This window comes from Carassius gibelio, chromosome A3, assembly GCF_023724105.1.
Source record: "Carassius gibelio isolate Cgi1373 ecotype wild population from Czech Republic chromosome A3, carGib1.2-hapl.c, whole genome shotgun sequence".
Lineage (NCBI taxonomy): Eukaryota > Metazoa > Chordata > Actinopteri > Cypriniformes > Cyprinidae > Carassius > Carassius gibelio.
In genome coordinates this window covers 7,458,732-7,478,079 of record NC_068373.1, presented here as the reverse complement: position 1 = coordinate 7,478,079, position 19,348 = coordinate 7,458,732, and the positions used below count along the sequence as shown (strand labels likewise).

Genomic DNA, 19,348 nt, shown 5'->3' with positions numbered 1-19,348 from the left:
ATTGTTTCAAATGTATTTATTTTATGTATTTTTATTTAATAATATAAGCAGGCTACTTTTTCAAATAATTACAAATTAAAAGCATTGTTAAGAACTTAACCAAATAAGCATAGCTTCTAAACGAGCAAATATAAATTAATAAAGAAGATTACAAGTGATAAACAAAAACTACTTTCAGCATCTGAAAAGTATCTGAGAGTGCTTTAAATATCCGAAATCATAGTTATAGGTTTTATTTTTCCCTCAGCATTATTGCTGTTTGATTATTATTGATGATATCAGACAGTGGCAGGTTTAATAGACTGCATTACCAATGTCGTATCATAAAAGTATTCAGAGATTCAAGTGCATTTAACCGCAGCCGTGAATCCCGTGATCAATGCTTCGGGACAAACAAACACAAAGTGCACATGAGTTTTGTGCATCGATTACAGACTGCATTCCAAACGGCTTCAATACAAGCACATCTAAAGTAAAACACTGAAATCAGTTCTTTCTTTTGGGAGACAATAACTCCATTTGTTATGCACTTTGATCTTTAAACTTTAAAGAACGTTTACATTCCTAAACCATTATATACATGAACTGTAATATCCCAAATCGCAAAATAGGGACATTATTATGTGCTTAATATTAAATTTGTGCATTAATTCTCAGTATTTTATTGCAAAAAGTCTCATCTTATCACTTTAAAGTGCAAGCATTTGTAAAAAGAAAATATATTTAGTGCATCTTAAAGCGTGCATTAGCAGTACCACATTATGTTTGAGCTCTTCTCTCAGGAATAGCTGCTGGTGAATGTATATTTGTATCCAGGGAATCTCTGTCTCTGTCTATACCCTATTAAAGGTGTGAGAGTGTAGGGCCCTCGTAAGTGCTCCTGAGTGTGACCGTCCAGAGGGAAGGCTGTGATGAGCACCCTCCACTGTCTGTCTGTCACAGCTGATAGGAAACAACAGCTCGGAGAGATGTGAGAAACAATAATGCTTCAGACACGCCAAATAACCAGCTAGAGTCTGAAGGATGCTGCTTTGTCTGTGATCCCGACTCTATTTGTATATGTTCTATTTTATACCTTTTGATCTTGGTCGTGTTTGTGTGTGTGTGTGTGTGTGTGTGTTTCAGCCCATTTGAGCTACTATTTCTTTTAACTAGCCACACTAAACATAAAAACAAAACTTGATTTAACATAAGTTTTCAATTATGTACATGTGCTGATATATTTGTATTTATATTGTAAAAATGATTTTACTTTGTTATTGAACTTAAGCTTTTTTTTACAAAATAGCTGGCCATTACATTTATGTCATAATATATAATTTGACATAATATGTTGGTGTCAATGTTATTTATTTCTTTATTTAAGAATACATTAAACTGACCAGAAGTGAGAGTAAAGACACTTTTCATTTTTATGAAATTCCAAATTATCCTGAAAAAAAAGAAATAAAAAAGCTGCAATTAAAACTCACCAGTAAGACATTTCTGAAGGATTATGTGACACTGAAGACTGTGGTAATGGCTGCTTTTTATATATATATTTTGAACTGTGGCTTATATCAGAATTCACAAAAAGTGTTAAATACATCAATTTTTATTCATGTAGTTTTTGTCATTTTCATCAGTTGTAAGTCAAAGGTCACTTGAGACACTTCACATAGCAGTTTATGAACAAATGTCACGGAAAACCATCAATTTCACATTTCATTCCCATGAGAACACTGCACCCACGTAGACTAGTGGAGTACAACAAGATTATGGCAATGTAAGTGGTGTTTTCCACAAGTCAATGAATTCAATCTGACGTTTTAAAATAAACATGTTCCCCACTGGGCAGCGAGTTGATTCGAGTGCATTGGGCATGCATGCTGCTTGCTGTCTGAGTTAATGACTTCATTAAATTTTGTGTGGAGGGCCACTGAGAGCAGAGGGTGGACCCCTCGATCTCCGAACCGCAACTAAAACATCATCAGAATGCATGTCTGTTGCGGTTTGCGCGCTAATGGAAACCAAGAGCGAGATCACAGCAGAGCCTAAGGCCCGAAACATACTCCACACAATTCTGTGAACACAAACGCTTCAAGCTACACAAATTGACTGTATCAGAAGGAAATTCCTAGTGTTCATTGTGTTCTCTGTGTTGCTGTCGGTGGTGTAAACCATCAGAAGACTTTCAGGTTTAATGATCTTTCTTTGATAATCTTCCGCTCCAGTGAGCTGTTAAAAGCGGAGTTCGAATCATTGATTTAGTGAGGACTAAATCAGTGTGATTTATGAACCGATAATGAGGAATGATGGGAAGAGATTGATTTGTTCAGTTGTCAGTTCGTTCATTCACATATTTATTTGTTTGTTCATTACACTTGTTTTTCCACCAAATGTCTAACACCACCCTAACTTCTTGGAAATTTTTATTAATTTATTTTGCATGGATGCATTAAATGGATAAAAAGTGATAGTAAGGACATCATAATCCGCTTAAAACAACCATTCACACCATGTTGTCTTAATCTTAACAAGTGTAATATACACACAAAAAAAATCCGTAAAATGTATGGTAAAAAAACGGAAGTGGATGCCGGAATTTTACTGTAAAAAAAAAATGGTAGCAACATTTTAGGTTTTAATTTGTTTACTTTGAATTTACAGTTAAATATTTTTAAATTATTTATTTAAAAATAATTATTTAAATAAATAATTTCATTTACTGATATAATGTTAATATACCAACCTACTGATGTACTGAAATCAGTTTTGTACCTTTGTCATACACTGATAACCATCAAATGCAGGTGTTGATGAGAAAGTCACATGAACCAGCTTTTAAATAATAACATATAGAAGGTGCACAGTGTGATTCACACAAACACTAAACACCGTCATGGTGACACACATGGAACTGAAATAATGCAATAAACATTGTTAACAACATTAGGTGTAACGCACAACCCTGATATACAAAACTGATAAGAAAAAACTAAGAAACTTTGATTTTGACAACAACAAAAAATATATAATTTGAAATGTAACGCAGGAAATTCTGGGATTGTCAATTTACGGTTATTCACTGTAAAGGATATGGTCTTCACTTCCAAAAATGGTATACTACTGTAGATTACATGTAATGTCCAATACAGTTTTTTTTACCGTATATAGTAAGGGAATTTACCGTTAACCATTTAACAGGTTTTCACTGTAGCATTTTTACAGCCTTTTACTGTTAAATTCATGATAATTTCTTGCAGTGTATGTGAAGACAAAAAGAGTTTTAATTGTATCAAATGTAATACAACATATGACATGAAAATGTACACTGTAAAACAAAAACAAATCTGTTGAAAATTGTATAATATCCTGGCAGATTATTAATCTGTAAATCCTAATACACAATTCAATGTGTGATTCGAAATGCCACTAAAACATAAAATTCCTTCATATTAACACAGTACACTTGCCCATATTTTTACAGGCTTTTCTTTGAGTGTTTGGCATAGTATGAATGATCCACCTTATGTAACAAACTGCTGTCAGATTCAGTCTGTTATGTACGACTCCTCGTACGAGGCGTCTTGTGCATTCACTGAATATGCATAAATGTGTGCATTTCAGAGGGGGAATGAAAGGAAAAAAATATTGTGTCTTCGTTTTAGTTCTCTGACACTGACAGTCTCTCTGCTGTGTGTGTGTGTGTGTGTGTGTGTGTGCAAACCTCACACTCCTGCTCTCCATTTCACTGAGAAAAGAGAGAATGAGAAACAGACGCCAGCAGTGGTTCAACACAGAGCAAGCAGTGCTCATATCTGTGCTTATCAATAATAGTCACAATGGTAATTGATTATGAGGTTAATTCAGCGATGGATTTGATTATTGATTAGGTGCATTCATAATTGATTTAGTGAAAAATAACACATTAAGTATGATTTTTTTTTAAGAAAAAGAAGCCTTCTGGGAAAATTGGACAGTTAAAACAAGAATCTGTGTGCTAAAGTCTGCGGTGTGCAGTATGACCATGTAGTTGACATGCTAAACATCATCCAGGTTGTAGGACCTGCCACTAGAGGGCGTACTACCAAAACAATAACAATCGCGTGGTTTGATGACGCTAAGGAGGAGCGTGGAATGATGGGATTTGTTGTCCTCTACCCAACCGCTGATGGCCATCAATCAGACGGAAAGATAAGTCATGGATTTAACGCGAGTTCAATGATTTGCGCGAGTAGATTACATACAAAGTCAATTCTAAGACCCGATCAGACTATGGATCCGACGCGTCCTCGCGAGGGTCTAGAGTCACGATCCTCCGTGTTTGGTGTGTATGCCCCATAATAATAATAATAATAATTGTTTTCCTGTAGCTCAATTGGTAGAGCATTGCATTATCAAGTGCAAGGTTGGGGGTTCGATTCCTCGGGAACACATGAAAGGTAAAAACTGATTGCCTGAATGCACTGTAATTCGCTTTGGATAAAAGGGTCGGCTAAATGCATAAATTCAATGTAATTTTTAATTTAATAATACTAATCTTGTTGATCGTTATAATAGCATACGTTTTCTGTAAAATACAAATCAAAACAACTCACCTGTCGAGTAAAACACAAACAGATCGGAATCTCTTTCTAGTTGAAGTTTGTCGCGAAGCTACTTCTGCATTTGTCCATGACACTGTTGTCATGTGATTTTTCTACGTCAGTAAAGAATGTAACAAAGGGTAAATGACGTCATCGACAGGCGACTGCACTGCCCCGTGTCACTGTTTAGAATGGGAATTTTCTCATGATTTACAAGTAGTTGAAAACATTAGAGATAATGTTAGTAATCAGCTGGACAAAATATATAACACTAGCCTAGTGATTTTTGGATATTTTACTGAAAATATCTTACAAATTGTCCCTTTAACATGTTTACCTAGGCTCCTGACAGCGTGATACCGTTGTCATGCAACAAGATTTTAGTAACTGTACCTTTTAGACCATAATCATGCGAGATTTGTCTCTCTTTAGTATTCATCTCATGCGAAGTATGTTCTATAGAAGTATTTCCTGACAGCCCTCATGCTGATAAGACCATGCAGTTGTTTTGGATGCTGGTGCGCTGGCTTCTTTATTAACATGAAGGGTAGGTTCAACCAAACATTTTGTAATTTACTGACCCCTATGTTAATCCAAACTCATAAGCTGCTTTTTTTATGTGAAACATAAAATGAGATGTTGATTAAAATATAATAAAAGTAACCTAAAAGTCCAAATGAACATATGACAAAGCCAATTGACAGCTTTGTATGGAGAACATGCTGAAATGTTAGTATCATGTGACTTCATAAGACTTTGCATATAGTGCATGTCATATGTAGTTTTTCTGTTGTTCTTTTAACTATTTTTGGTCTATTATTGCTCTACAGCGTCAGTCCCCCATTCACTTCCATTATATGGAAAACAGCTGGTAAGCCTCTCCTTTTGTTTTCTGCAGATGATTGAAAGTCACACCTTGTGTATTTTGGTGCAAATTTATCCATCACTTGCTAGCATTCGGGATGCCATCGTGAACAGATTTCATGTTCTCATCCTTTAACACCGTCAACAAAATTACCCAAGCTAAAGGCAAATACAACCCACTTGCAATTAAGATAAACAGGGTTTGTGCATATGTCTGTTTTTTATACATGTTGGTCGGTCCTATGGCGTTCATGGTTTATTTTATTTAAAATACTTTTTTTGCACATTAAAGGGTTCATGTGATGCTTTTTTAAAGATTATTATTTTGTGTATGTGGTGTAACAGAATATGTTGGAATACTTAAATGTTCAAAATGCATTATTTTTCAGATACTGTACATTATTGTAGGTCCTCTGTCTCTCTCAAACACATAGTTTTCTACAAAGCCCCTCCTTCCAACAGATACAGTCTGCTCTGATTGGCCAACTGACCCAATGCATTGTGATTGGCTGATCCACTGCAAGCACTCTTCGGAATGTAACTCCCATTTTCATATTCGCAAGCTTAATCTTTAAAAAATAAATGTAAAGACAGTTAATGTCCTTAGTTGTACCATCAGTTCAAGCCTGAAAGAGGAACAGAGATGCGTGACAGACAGTGATGAAGCTCGTATGTGTTTGCAGTACACAAGCCATGGACTGTTACCATCTCCCTCTCTCTCTCTTTCTCTCTCTCTCTCTTTCTCTCTCGCTCTCACACACACACACACACACACACATGATGCACAAAAAGTGCTTTTGCCTAGATGTCCATCTCCCTGACATAGCTGTTTCAACACTAACTGCAGTTACTGAAACTGAAACATTTGGGCAGCATTACACAAATATTTCCACATAGTGATGTAGACATGTGGGGGCGTGTCTGAATTAGCCGTTTTAGGGGGCCGTGGCAGAGTCTTAACTTTGATAAAGAATATCTCTTAAGATTTGAGACTTTGGTCTCTACAACTTTACAGATCTTCTTCATGCACCAAGAGCTTGTAACACTCAAAAGAGAAAGGAAAAATTGAAATCGCATCATATGACCCCTTTAAACAGTTATAATCCATTATCATACATGCCTTAACAAAAACCAGTTGCGAACTGCTCTGATAGATGGTAACTTTGGACACACTGTGATCAGAAAAGCATGTATGTGAGAAGCAAGCATGCTGTTACTTGTGTTATTGCGTTCCTACCATAGTTCCTCTCTCTCTCTCTCTCTTTCTCTCTCTATCTCAGCATGCAATCTCATTAACACTTTTGCTTGCGTCACATTCATGTGTGAACAGTCTAATATGTCTCATGTGTCATTCACACCCCCAGCCTTCCACACACAGAAGGGTGTCACTTCAGTGTTGGCCACTCACATGTCCCACAAGTTGATTTTTTTTTTCATTAGAACGAACAAATTTACAACTCTGTTACATTACGGTCCCATTAAGATGTTTTGGGAATGTTTTACCTTTTTAATTAAATTTTTAACATTCTTGAAATATGAACATGTCATATAAAATATGAATTAGTTTAAACTTTAATCTAAATAATGAAGGACAGCATTTTAATATTTTTTTTTGTTAAAATGAATTACTTCACTTTATAATATATACAATATATAGTTATTATATGCAATTACATGCAGTATAATTGTAACTGGCACTTGTTTTTCCGTGTGATTTAAGATGAAACATCATATGTGATGTATAAAGTAAACTCATGTTAAATATCACTGTAAATCTATGAATAGAATATTTTTGTGCATCATTACCAATCAAGCTGTAAATTTAGTTGTGCATGTTTGTGCAAATATTTAACATAAAAAATATTTAAGTATGCATACTGTATCTAGCAGAAAAAAAAATCTTAATAAAGGTGCTCAACCACAATAAATAAATAACATGAAGAAAAAGTCGGCACACCGTAGATCCATATTTATTGAATGTTCTCAAGCCATGTGGCAATGTGTGTATTTATAACACATGTTAGCTATGAAATTTCCCTTAGCAAACATAGGCTGTAATATTACAAAAATTATTCCCATAATTTCCATTACAGAATGCCATTAAACACAGTCCACATTAGAGATGTGGTGTAAATGAGAATTGCTGTTTACGAAAGCTATGACCGAATCCTCCTGCAATGAATGGGTGTTTGCTAGAGGACAAATAAAAGACGCAAGTATGTTTTAAAAGAAAAAGTTCTCATTTCTAAAAGTCCACAGGACCAAAAGTGCCCATAGCCAGAGAAACTCCCATAAACACACACTCGTTCTCCCATATATTCCCCTGACACTCCATTGACCAGTGTTATACGCTGTGTTAGCGCTGAGGCTGCATTCTCTCCAGCAGTGATGGATGAGGTGGAGATAACAGCGCAAACCCTCCAATCATTTACTTGACAGTCACTCCACTCGTCCTGGGAAAAGGCCACCTCTCTCAGCTCCTCCCTTCCGTCCCCTGCGTTCCTGTAACATCCCAAGTCGTTCTCTTTCACCCTGCCATCCCCACGGGCGCTAATGCTGAATTACGTGAACAACACATTGCTCACCCCAGGCTCACGGCAACACTATCAGTCACACACGATGTTGTCTAATAAATACAGCCCCAATGCTTCCTCTGTCGAACTCTGCCGGTGGGCTTGAATTTGATGTAATCGACACTCAGGTGGCTAGGATTTCCTAAATAATCGCTGCTGTTGAATCCATTTTTTTTTATTTGTTACCCAGAATGCTTTGGGCTAACAACACCATTTTTAGTAGTCATCAGACCTTGAAACCCCCTGCTTCGATGGTGAAGAAGATGATTCCTATAATAATTGTATGGCGATTAAAACTTCTTATTTTTTCGGATACAAAAATGACATGAAATCAAAAGGGACCCTATTTACTTTCTTTATACTTGTTTTCACAACTGGAGCTGGTCAGGCTGGGAGAACAGAGATCGTTCACCCAAAAATGAACAATCATCATTTACTCACCCTCATGTTGTACTCGCCAATCCTGTGTGCTGTGGGAGACAAAAGAAGATCATTTTGAAGAATGTTTCTGTTTTGCTTCAACAATGAATGTCAATGGGATCCAAAATAATTAAAATAGTTATCTTTCTTCCGCATAACGACATGAGAATAAGTAAATGATGACAGACTGTTCATTTTTGGGTGATCTCATGAGAAAATGATAGTATTTTATGAGTTGTCAATTTCTTATGAATTTTCACAAATGGTTTTGTGCAAAAATGTAAAAATTTTAAGTCCACCCCTAACCTCACCCTTCAACCTAACCTTCAGTGGTGATTAATCAGATCATACGAAAATGTGCTAATGAGATTAATTTAAGCAATACATTCAATCTCAAATTTAAGACCAATTGGCGAAAACCTAAAATAACTATCAATTCCTATGAAAGTCTGTTGGAAATATTTCACGTTATGTCTATACAATGGGCAAAGTGTCTTCCCGCTAATCTCATTATTTGTACAATCTCATTTGCAAATTTTCATATGAACTGCCTAAGTCCCAATGATTTAGTTCACACCAGGGAAGTCTGCTAGTTCACTTGCTTTGGTCTGGACCAATGTCATCTATGCGATGTTGTAACAAGGATTTTGCGCAGATGAAGTGCTGTAAGATTGTTCCGGCAGAGAGAGCATGCTCTTATGTTCAGCTACCATGGCATACTGACAATGGCACTGCACAAAAGACGGATTAGGTATAAAGAAAGTGAAACCAGGATTGCAGGCTAAATCAAATTCCTCAGCTAAATGCGCGATCGTCTGTAAACAAATCGCCCAGAGTTCGTTTTAAATCGAACTAAACCAGACCGGTGTGAATACACCGTTAGAGATGGGTTTGTGGTGGACCTAATACATTTTTACAACGGATCATTCAAATGCTTAGGAAGTTGTTGACCTGTTTTATAATGAGATTGGGAAAATACTGTGCCCACTGTATAGATGTATGGCTCTTGCACAGACACAATATGAAAATTATTACCAACACACTTTCATGGAAATGCATCTATTTTTACGCTTTGACAAATAGGTTGCAAATTCAAATTTATTTGTACAAAATGTCAAAGTAGATGAATGTGCAGTGCATAAGTGTTAATAATATGTTACACTATGTCTGTATAATGGCCATACAGCTATGCAGTGGGATCAGTATTTTCCTGATCTCGTGAGAAAGCATAAATATTACAAACAATAACTTCCTATGCAACCCATGATGAACATTTCGTACCTCGTCCAACAGTTGTTTACTGTGGACTTGACCACGGTACGTGAAAATTGTATTCATTCTGTACTGTGCCATATGTATCTAATATCATGGTACATCTGCAGCATAACATAGAGCTCGCTTTGGCTCATGTACAGCGTGTACCTTGCGTGGGTTGATAAGAAACTGTTTTGCTCTTTGTTCTGATTGAGCTTTCTAGAAGAACAGTCGCTTTTTGATTAGCCCCGCTTCATCTGATGCAGACAGCTCAGCACTGTTAAATCAACGGTTCACATCTCTCTGGGAAGTTAAGAGTGAGGTATTGGTTTAAAAAGTGTTCTTTCTCCTGATCACCGCCAGATTCTTTTAGGACTTGGAACAGCTCTGAGTACAACGTCATGTGTTGTCATCTCTGATTTACAGTAATTGCGTCAGTGAAAACAGCTTTACATCGTTGTATAGACACCGTGTTATTCTGAAGATCCTGGCCATGTACAAAATTGCCACCTATACCATTAAAAAGGGCATTACTTGAGGGGACAGCCATTTGTGGTGGTTTCTGGAACCATAGTGCACATTATCGAAAACACTCATTCAATCCCATAATGCACTGCAATAACAAGTGTGCAATTGATGTACACTCAGCGGCTAGAGAATACCCATAATGCACTGTGAGGGTTGTGGGGAATGGATTCCTGTGTCTCGACTGAAGGATCCAGTTCCGTCCATCAATTTTCCAAACTGCTGGTCCAATGCGATCACAGTTTAATAACACACCGGTACTTTTTAATTGTTTATTTAATTGTTTATACATGCTAGTTTCCATGACAATTTGTTTTGTGTTAGGACTGGTGCTGCCAGTTTGCTAAGTTTCATATGATTATTAAACAGCAAGCACAAACTGTAGAAAATCAGCAGCCCTTCTGATGCATTCAGTGTTCGAATTTGCCCACTCGCTTTCATTCACTCCTTCAACTGGACGATTTTGAACACAGCTCTTGATTAGCTGATTCAGATGTGTTTAGGGGTTAAAAAGATCTGGTTAAAAGTGTGATCAAAGTCAATGCCAGTTATTAATTTTCACTGGTTTTAAATCTACATATTTTCCACTGCTGTTCAGACAGAGAGACGTCAAAAAGATAAATCTGTTGTGGACAAGCCAGTTAGCAGTTTGTCATTACGGACAGCTGGAGCACTTGAAGTTGTTCTCGTCAAGAAGATCACAGTTAATTTCCTTTTCTCCATGGGCACAGAATCCCTTAAGCTTTCTAATTAGTAGTGAATGGGCAGAATGTAAATGTGCCGCTGCTGCTCTTGGTTTAATGATATAGTGCAGTCTGAGGAGTATTGTGTAGATAATGGCTCTACAGTCATCTGTTACCATTGCTCGCCCACTCTCAACAGCCTGTTGCCCGAGATGCAGTCTTCAGTCTTTCATTTTGTCTTCTCAGTAGCGTTTTCCTCAACAATACTGTACATCATCCAGTAGGGTTTTAAAGCATTCCTAAAGTGTTTGCATTCAGGTGTCTCTGATTTTTGCATCTGTGTGCTGGCGCTAATGAAACCATCAGAAAGGCAGCTATTCAGTGTTATTCAGTTGGTGAGAATTGCAAACTTACCCACTTATCCGCTGGATCCTGTTGTCATCTGTCTGTAGGGGAAACTTTTCAATCTACATTAATGTAGCATTATTTCCCTCTCACAGTTCCTCCACAGTTAGTCAAGTTTTGAAAATGTTGTTCTGTTATGACAGTAGTCGACCTGAAAGAGAAACCATAGACTCCTGGGGAAAAAACATAAGCTAATGCCATTATTACAATGTTGACTTGCATTGCATTGCATTGCCGAGGAATGACAACACTGAACTGGCTCATCATCGAATTGTGCAGGGTGGCAACCCTAGTGGCAAGTTTTGAATAAAGACGCACCACTTGCATTCCTTTCAAACGTGCTGTTGGCACACTAGATTCAACTGACTGCAATGCATGAACCTCCCTGTGTGTATGATTGAAGTCTTTCGTCAGTGTGCCTGAGAGAGGTTTTTCAGTATCAACAAAACCACCGTTTTCTCTCCCCAACACAATCAGGGCAGCCCTCAAGAGCTCTCAGAGAGCAGCCTGACAGCACAGTCTAATGACTCACCATTAACTTACTCTCTTCCCATGAAACACAGGCACTCTCCAGGTAACAGAGTGCTGCTGTGGGTGAAACTAGAGTCACGCTTAAAAGAACAAAAAAAGACTCAAGTTTGCCATTAAGCATGCGCTTCTCCATCTCTGCCTCATTTATTTATTTTAAAATGACATTTCACTCCCAACTCTTAATGTGCTCTCATGCAGTCTGTCCATCCTCTCATCCCTCCTCACGCCTGTCCATCGCACACAAAGTGAAAGTGGTAGCGATGAATTATTCACCACCACTTGAACCCCACAGCCGCTCTCGTTCTCTCGCTCTTTCTCTAGCTTTAATTGGGTTTTAGAGGATAACAATGAGGACAATATCTCATTAATCAAACCAAGAGCTGTGGTTTTTAAAAAGCTCAGATGAATGAAGGATATGGAGGTGAGCATGGCATGCTTCGGGGGAAAGAGGAGGTTAAACATTATGATTAAGCATTTGAGGGGTGTGTTTGGGAATAGTCATTGTTGCGTTTTTTTTTAGTAGAGCAAAGTATCGAGCACAGCTCAGTCTCTTTCAAAGTAGCTGGTCAATGCCTCAAAGCCGTGTGGATAACTCGATCCCATTGTGAATAGGGAGAAATCTTTCACCCTTTGTGAAAAAAAGTGACTGGATTCTGACTGCAAAATTTCATGTCAATTTTTGTGTGATGGCGAAAATGCTACCCGAGCAGTTTTCGCTAATTTTCTTGGTCACTTGAATTCAAAACAATGACCAACAGAAGGCCACTTGATTTGAAAATGAGTTATGAGCTCTGCTTCATACATCGCTACGATATTGAAAATACACTTTTTGGAAACTTTTTGTCCGTGTGTTTGACCACGCCATGTCGGCTTGCATTCTTTTGATGTTTTCGAGTTTGGCTAATGTGAATGCTATTTTCTGAACGTGGGTGCACACCTGCAAAACCGTACACTTATCCACTTAAAAAGGGTGGTCTGGGGTACAGATGTGAACTCCAGTGTGCTTTGCTTCTGATGTGAATGCATTCATACTAAATCACAGAAGTGAACCGCTATGATGAGATATGAATTGGTCAAACTGTGTATTAAAGGGATCATATGGCGTTACTAGAAAGAACATTATTTTGTGTATTTGGTGTAATGCAATATGTTTATATGGTTTATTTTGCATTATTGAGACACTGTTTTCCAAATGAATGTTGTTCAGTGCTTTGACGCAATGTATTTTGTTTAAAGCACTATATAAATAAAGGTGATTGATTGATTGATTGATTGATTTACTGTAAAAAAAAAACAAAAAAAACATTATTTCGATTGCATCAATTTTTACAAAGCTCATCATTCTAAAAACGAGGTGTGCTCTGATTGGCCAGCTATACAATTCATTGTGATTGGCCGAATTCCTCAAGCATGTGACGGAAATGTTCCACCCCTTAACATGCTGTGATGCTGTGTGTCCCAGCGCGAAAATACAAAAGCAATAAAACCCATTATAAACTAGGCATTTTGTCGCATCAAGTGGGGACATAATTACTAATTATAGTGACTTTTTGCGTTGCGTGTTGTGTTGGGTTTTGTTTTTGTCAGTGTTTTGTTATTTTGGACCATGCAGTCGAATCAAGAGTGAAAGCATCCAAAGTTCTTTTTATCATAATAATTTGTGCTCAGAAGTTAGGTCCAAACAGGAAATACTTTAAGTATTGAATCCGTAATGGAAGTATACTGCTGTAAGGGCAACAAATAGTTTTGGCATTCCAATGCGATGCTTTTCCATTGTTTTTCTATTTAAACATCCTCAAATTTTGTGATCAACCCTGAACACTTTTTATTTTTTATTTTTATGTACAACACAGAATTAAAGCTGCGGTAGGGAACTTTTGACGCTCTAGCGGTTAATAAACAGAACTGCTTGCGTCTTGTGGAAGAACATCGTAGCCGGAACTACTTCTCTCTGTTTATATCTATGAAGAATCACAAAGGTACTGGGTTACTCCGCCGCGGTACCCCCGAAGCAATCTAAAATAGTCCGAATATAAACACTTATTATAGGTGCACCCTAGTGATTCAGGACAAGCTAAAAACATGGTTTGGAATATGGATTCATGGTGTACTCGCTTATTATATACATTTTTCTACATTTTGAACACAAACAAAGTTACGGACTGCAGCTCTGATTTGTTGATTCTTACCGGGAGCGATGGAGTTTCTGCAAATGGCAATAGGACACTGGGAGGAGCCAGAGGAGCTTGATTTTTTCACAGATTATCTGTCTCATATTCTACTGTCAGGACATAATGACAGGTTTAACAAATATGTAAAAAATATATTTTTACAAAAGTTACCTACTGCAGCTTTAATAGATAAGATTGATTTTCTTGCATAGTTGTATGTCGCAGCGTGTCACAATTAAATCTGCAACACAAGTATACCTTGTGTTCTCAGTTTTGCCACAAAAGGCACTTAAATGGACATTAGTGTAAACTATTCATTAACCGATGCTAATAACTATAGCTGGTTACTTCATTAACTAGTTGTTGCAGTGAGATTGGGCTAATAGCATCACTTGCTATACTTCTGTCTGTATCAAAATTGTCAAACATTTTAACATTTCAGCCGTAAGTACACGATTTAATTAACACAATCCGTACAAATACATTTAAAATTATTTTAAAATCAAAGTCATTTAAAGCTCCTTTTCAGATAGGTATAGTAGCGTTAAAGGAAAAGAAAAAACAGTGCATAGTTTCCAGTAGCTAGTTAAAGATGTTCAAATGCTAGTGTGCTTTCACTGGAACATTTTGGCTACTTAGCTGTTCATCTTGACTATGTTCATCCATGGTCTGGCACACACACACACACACACACACACAGTCAGCATCTGTCCAGCCTGAAGGCTTAAAAAAATAAAGTACGTCATATCTTCTCATTGACGTATGAATAAAGCAGCATGAGCTGCAGGGCTGTGGTCATTCTCTGCATGTATGACTGGCTCGATAAGGATCTTTGCGTGTCTCCAGTGAGGCAGTAGCTGGGTTGGAGATGCAGAGAGCTGAACATATGCCTGGGGCCTGTTCTGTTCACACAGATAAGCAGCTGTCACAGCTGTCATGCTCTCCAAAACATATGATACTGTATGCTGTATCAGGCAGAGCATGATCCCGCTCGTGATTGTGAGGCTGTGCTGTGTTTCTGCTGACATCTGCTAGGGTCCAAAAGTCATTCCTGCAGAGGGCCAAAGGCTCTGCTTAATCTTACACTGTTTTGATCGGCTTTACTTTGCCTTTTATTTTGACAGAGTCTGACAAACATATTAAGTGGCCAAAGTTAATGAGTGAATAAATCATAAATCAGATATAACTTAATATGTCATTATAAAGTGTGCGTAAAATCTGCACAAATCTAAAACTGAAACCACTTCACGACGACTTGATTTTATTGATCTGAAATTGTTTCAAAATATCGAAACTGAAAGTAAAGTTAATTTAATAATCACCAGCTGAGTTATATGTATAAAATTTTAAATGCACGTAAGGCAGTTTTTATATTAACCTTTTAATTAAATACATTAATATGTTGTTGAACATTTTAAAAAGGGGCTGTAATGACAGATTTATTTAAACATACATTAAATAATGAAGTTAACATAATAAATATGTAATATACTGCATATGTCTAGTAAAATGAGTTCTTTCCTAACTGATGAGTTTATAGACATTAATGGCTTTCCTGTGGATAAGTGCATGTGGTTTACAAGTTTTATTGATGTTTTTATTTTATTTCATTTGTGCACATCAGCTGAAAACATCACATACTTAAAGGTCTTGGATCATCATAAACTAGCTCTGATTTGAAAAGGCTTTTGCCATGTTTATGCAGACTATGCCTCAGATGACACTGTTAGGCTTCTGTCAGGTTTTGTGAGATTTTGAATATGGCGGTCCTGACTGTTTTGTGTCTGTGTCTCCAGTACAGGATTGGTCAGCTGTACATGATCAGCAAGCACAGTCATGAGCAGAGCGAGAGAGGAGAGGGTGTGGAGGTGGTGCAGAACGAACCGTATGAGGACCCCAACTACGGCCCGGGACAGTTCACTGAGAAACGCATTTATCTCAACAAGTGAGTAACAACTGCCATCAATCTCTCGTCCAGACAAAACACCTCTGCACAGTCTCTAGTTATTTCAGTTCAGAGTGTGTGTGTGGCGAGTGGGGCGGGGCCGAGAGGCGTGGGAACGAGGAGTGAGGCCAGGTGTAGCGATTGGAGATGAGCTGCACCTGCGCCCCGCCGCCGGTCTTGAGTCCCACGTAGGAGATGGAAGGATATAAAACTGGAGCGACGACCGTGAAGGACGAGAGAGGACCAGGCCTGGGACATTATTTTATGTTTGGCTTTTTATTTGTGCGCGTCAGTCACCGTGAGGGGCTGACGCGCTATTTTGTGTTTATTTGTGATTATTAAAATGTGTTTTGATTGTGCGCTGGTTCCCGCCTCCTTCTTCCCGATGAATATGGAGATTTGCATATCATTACAGTGGTGCCGAAGCCCGGGAGAAGGAGGGACGCGCTGCTGAAGATCCCTCGCCGCTGTGGTGAATCCGCGGTGCCCTCGAGCTGGCGAGGTATGTGCCGCCAGGTACGCTCGAGGCGGTGGGCTGGAGCGAGTTGCCGGGGACGGGCGAGCTCGCTGCTGGCCGCCCACGATATGGAGGGGCGGCTGCCGTCCGTGAGGGAGCGGAGGAGTCGGCGCCGTTCGCCAGGGGGCCGGAGCCTGCCGCCTCCGTGAAGGAATCCGGAGGGGCAGAGAACGGGGGACTCCTGCCGGCTGCCCAAAACCGGAGGAGCCGTCGCCGTCCATCGGGCGGCGGAGGAGTGTCGCGCCGTCCGCCGAGGGCCGTCCAGTGCCACCGCCAGGCACCGCGGAGGAGATCACCCAGCTGGTGGAGGGCCGAGCAGCAGTGCGTCTGGGAACCGGATTTTTTTTTTTTTTCCTCTCTCCCCTCTCTCGTCCTTGTCGCTCCTCCTTCCATCTCCTTTTCTCTCGCCTCGTCTGTCCTACCCCCAGGTTCCTGCAGGTCCCCGTGAGCGGTCCCCCCCGGAGGGAAGGGGGGGGGGGGAGTAGAGCGCAGTCTCGAGGGTACCCCCCGGCCTGCGAGGGGCGATGGGGGTATGTGGCGAGTGGGGCGGGGCCGAGAGGCGTGGGAACGAGGAGTGAGGCCAGGTGTAGCGATTGGAGATGAGCTGCACCTGCGCCCCGCCGCCGGTCTTGAGTCCCACGTAGGAGATGGAAGGATATAAAACTGGAGTGACGACCGTGAAGGACGAGAGAGGACCAGGCCTGGGACATTATTTTATGTTTGGCTTTTTATTTGTGCGCGTCAGTCACCGTGAGGGGCTGACGCGCTATTTTGTGTTTATTTTGGATATTAAAATGAGTTTTGATTGTGCGCCGGTTCCCGCCTCCTTCTTCCCGATGTATAGGAAGTTTGTATTATTACAGTGTGATACTAGACTCAAACTGTATTAGTCGATCAACACACACACTACCAGTCAAAATTTGGTGCTTAATTATTATTAATTTTAATGGGTCCTCAGTTAATAATAATGCTTTTGTTTTCTGATGTTGAAAACTTTAACCTAATATACTTTTTTTTCAGGATTCTTTGGTGTATAAAAAGTTAAAAATAACTAAATCTTTTGTAACACTATACATTTATTTACTTTTGATCAATTTAATGCATCTTTGCTGAATATAAATATTAATATATTTTTTACATTTTACTTTATTCTTTTGAATGGTAGTGTATTGCAGTTTCCGCAAACATATTAAGCAGCACAACTGTTTTCAACACTGATAATAATAAACATAAATATATCAGAATGTTTTCGGAAGGATCATGTGACACTAAAGACTGAAGTAATGATGCTGAAGAAATTCCATTTAAAAGTATATTGCAATAGAAATGTTTATTTTAAATTGTAATGCCATTTTTACAATGTTACTGTTTTTTACTGTATTTTTTTAATAAAATAAATGCAGCCTTGTTGAGCAAAAACACAAAAAACCTTAATCATTCCAAAGGTCTGACCGGGAGTGGACATTATACATTTGAAATAAAACCTAATTTGTTAACATCATCACTTACGTAGCCAAACCCTAACATGCCTTTTAACTATCAGCATAAAGTCCACTTTGCCAATGTTCAGGCCGAGATCCAACATATAAACATGCATTTCTATCAACAAACTCCTGTCGCTTGCTTTACATGACATTTTAATGACATTTAGAGGTTTAGATCTGATAAACTGACCAGCAATGAGTGGAAGCTCATTCATATAATGTCAGTCTCCTTGAACAGAGCTACCGAACACAGTAGAAATGAGTGCAAAATACGACTTGTGATGAGAATCTGTCCTTGACTCTATAGCGTGTCTGCTTTTACTGCATGAACTGGGCGCATGCTCAAGGCTTCTAAAGCACGAATGCACTTGGTAGCACTTTATTTTACAGTCCTGTTCCTCTTGTACATACTATGCACTTATTATAGTAATAACAATAACTATGTAATAACTAGGTACTAACCCTGAAACTCCCCCCTAAACCTAACCCTACCCCATGTTGTTACCTTGTATTACCAGAACTTTATAAGATAAATACACTGTAAGTACACTATAAGTACATGTAAGTACACGTTGACTTTGCTCTTCAGCTGATGTCACCTACACTGTTTACTTTTAGCCAAACTGATGAATGGATAAAAATAAGGCCCTGCCCTACATTTTCTATTTCCGTTTACTATCTGCAAATCTCTCTCTTTTCCCAGGTCTTAGTAGTCTCTTTTATAGATGTTTTTATAGAAGTACATTGACATTGAGCCTCAGTTGGGGTCAATGCAGTCCACAGGAGATCTTCAATTCATTCTCAGTCTCTAAGCGGCTGATAGTTTAACAAGAATTAGCAAGGGCATGACTCGAGACCCAAACACTTTCCCAAAAATAGCCAGTAAATGGATTCAGGACATCGTCCCGCAAAACACTGTCCATTCTGGCCACCGATAAATCAATGGCTCCTGCAGATGTGTTTTTGGAGAGACGCTTTATTGAGTTGAGGCATCAGTCCCCCAGGACCAGGCTGATTAAACCGTTGCCCTGCGGGTCATGACTGGCTGAGAGGTGGTCATGACATCACTAACAGCTAGTTTAGACCCATGCCAAAAGATGTTGGCCTTCTGTGAATGTGTTAATTTTATCACATTGTTTATCACATGTCTGTGATCCAGACTTTTTCCGGCTTAATGATTCAGAAAACTCGCCAGTTCATCATTGTAACCAGTGCTGTTATTGGTAAACAAAACTACATTTTTTGGTAAAATTTGGTAATATTTTGGTAAATCAAATACATTTTTTAAATGTTGTAAAATATAATTATTAGATGAAAAACTTATTCAATTAGAAATATTGCTCAGCAGCTAACTGAAATAAATAGGTGTAAAATAAAGTACTGAAATTAATAAAGCTGAAATAAAACA

General features: G+C 38.6%; 1 protein-coding gene across 1 annotated transcript in view; it reads left to right on the top strand.

Moving 5' to 3' along the window:
* The window catches only part of LOC127945071 (cytoplasmic phosphatidylinositol transfer protein 1), a 70,194-nt gene that overhangs the window by 31,749 nt on the left and 19,097 nt on the right, over positions 1–19,348 (top strand). The window contains exon 2 of the mRNA XM_052541622.1: positions 15,791–15,939. Within this exon, the coding sequence (XP_052397582.1) occupies positions 15,791–15,939 (149 nt within the window). The remainder of the gene's footprint in view (positions 1–15,790; positions 15,940–19,348) is intronic.